Source organism: Lycium barbarum, chromosome 10 (assembly GCF_019175385.1).
Source record: "Lycium barbarum isolate Lr01 chromosome 10, ASM1917538v2, whole genome shotgun sequence".
Classification (NCBI taxonomy): Eukaryota; Viridiplantae; Streptophyta; class Magnoliopsida; order Solanales; family Solanaceae; genus Lycium; species Lycium barbarum.
The window spans coordinates 17821110-17823260 of NC_083346.1; the positions used below are offsets into that span (position 1 = coordinate 17821110).

General features: G+C 34.4%; 1 protein-coding gene across 1 annotated transcript; it reads right to left on the minus strand.

Moving 5' to 3' along the window:
- Positions 1-360: 360 nt before the first annotated feature.
- LOC132615672 (RING-H2 finger protein ATL78-like) lies at positions 361-1233 on the minus strand. The gene has a single exon (XM_060330284.1). The coding sequence runs from the start codon at positions 1178-1180 to the stop codon at positions 524-526; it is 657 nt and encodes a 218-aa protein (XP_060186267.1). The 5' UTR covers positions 1181-1233; the 3' UTR covers positions 361-523.
- Between the last annotated feature and the right edge of the window lie 918 nt (positions 1234-2151).

The window sequence follows — 2151 nt, forward strand, 5'->3', positions numbered from 1 at the left end:
ATCCGAAATTGCTAGTTTTGTATTCGGTTAAACTTTTGCTCCATTTATACATTGTTATTTGCAAATCTTTTAGTATTTCCAAATTCTTCATGAAAAAAGGTATAAATTTACCCCTCAATTTTTTACCATGGTTTAAAATTACTCTAAGGTTCGTTGGAGCTCCGTTAGGGCTGGATTCAAGAGAAAAAAATGAGACTTTCTCCTGATGGCAGGATCATATTAGACCAAAACGTTAAACTGAGGGCAAAATTATTCAATTTCGAACAATACAGAGATATAATATCCCTTTTCCCTACAGAAAATACAGTAACTCTTTTTGTTGACAGGAAGAAAGATGAGTTTAGATTTAAGAAATTAACGGAAATAAAATTTAATTGTTATATACACTTGCAAGAGTAATGAATCATTAGAAAACTACACTGGCGTTTTGGCCTCATGCTAGCTTGCTAAGCTTCTAATCTAATTGAGTGTGTTTGATACATACCAATCAACTAAGGTCTACATACTACTCCTATTTTTCTATCTAATTTTGATTGTTAGATATAACACCTTCACGTTGGAGAGGTTCAATCCTTATTATAATTTCTTGTACTGGTGCTGCTGCTGATGAAGTATTACTAGAAGAATTGCCGCCGTTAACAATTTTTTGACAAGTCTCAATGAGGCAGTGCCTGCAAGTAGGACAAGAAGAGTGTGAATTGAGCCATTTATCGATACACTTGACGTGGAACCCATGGTTGCACTTTGGGAGAACCTTAACTTTCTCTCCAACTCCAAATTCCGACAAGCAAATGACACACTCAGTGCCAAGCCCTGGATGTTTCAATTCAGTAGTGTATGTTATAACTGGGAATGTCTTGAGTGCTTTCTTCTTGATCCCTTTATTGGCTAGCTTTGGTGAAGAAGGGTTATTTGTATGGTTTAAGGATGAGTCTGCCAATATTAGGCTGGAGCACTTAAATGCACACTTTATGATGGAGTTCAAGACAAGTGAACAAATTAAGGCACATACAAGTACTGCCAACACCATTATAACATTTGCATCAATTGTGTTGTTGTTGTGTCCAATTGGTTTGTGGCTGATTCCGGCTGCTGCCGGAGGCGGAGCCATGGCGGCCTCCAGGAGTAGTCTTCTTGAGTAGTGGAAGTTCTCCATGTATTGTGTGGAAGTAGTTGCCATGTTTTTCTTTGAACTGTTTCTTTGTTAGTTGTTGTTGGATGAATTGAAGCACACCTCTTGGAGGTGGTTTCTTATATACAATTTTGTAGGCTAATAGGAGTAAAGTGAAGATCAACTTTTTGACTCGTAATAATGGAAGGATATTATTATTTTATTTATGTTCTTTATTTAAGGAATAGTTCAGAGTTACAAGCCATGTTTTATATGTTTTATACTAGTAATTAGTTTTACTTGTAAGCACTAAATATATTAAACATAAGTTAACTCTAATGATTTCTTTCATTTTCAATCTGGATACTCCACTAAGATCCTTTGATTTTGTAAAAGATAATGGGCTACCCACTCAAGAGTACTCAAGATGGGGCCAGCCACCTCCATTGCCGACTGCCTACTAGACTGCCACGTGTATGTAAACAAGAGTTGATGACTGGAAAACAAAAAGTTAGTCAAATTATAGTAATTGTGTAAATTAATATGTGTAATAGTACGTCTGTACACAAACCTTAAATTCATTTCACATCACTTGATCTACACCTTCGGTGTCCATTTAAACAGATGTACTTTCATAATGTTTTTCAAGGAAAACAATCACCTATTAATTCATTAAGAATATAATATGTCCAAAGAAACATACTACTTCATTCACAAATCAACTTGGGAGCATCATTTCCGAAGAAATTAAAAACCATCTATCAAAAAAAATATAAAACTTAACTAAGTTACTAGCAACAGCATTAAAACTCTTGGAATATATACAAAAATGACTTGATCTAAAGAAGGTGACATGTTCTAAACCTAGAACGATCTCTTCAACATGAAGCATAAACTATTCTCTCTTTTCTTGCTTATCGTTTTTTTTTTTCCAGAAAACAATTTGTACATTTTTGATCTTAAAATATTGTTAAATTTCTCCATATATAGGGAAAAAAATCGGCTAGTCGGAAAACAAATTGGACTATGGTTTATAATTG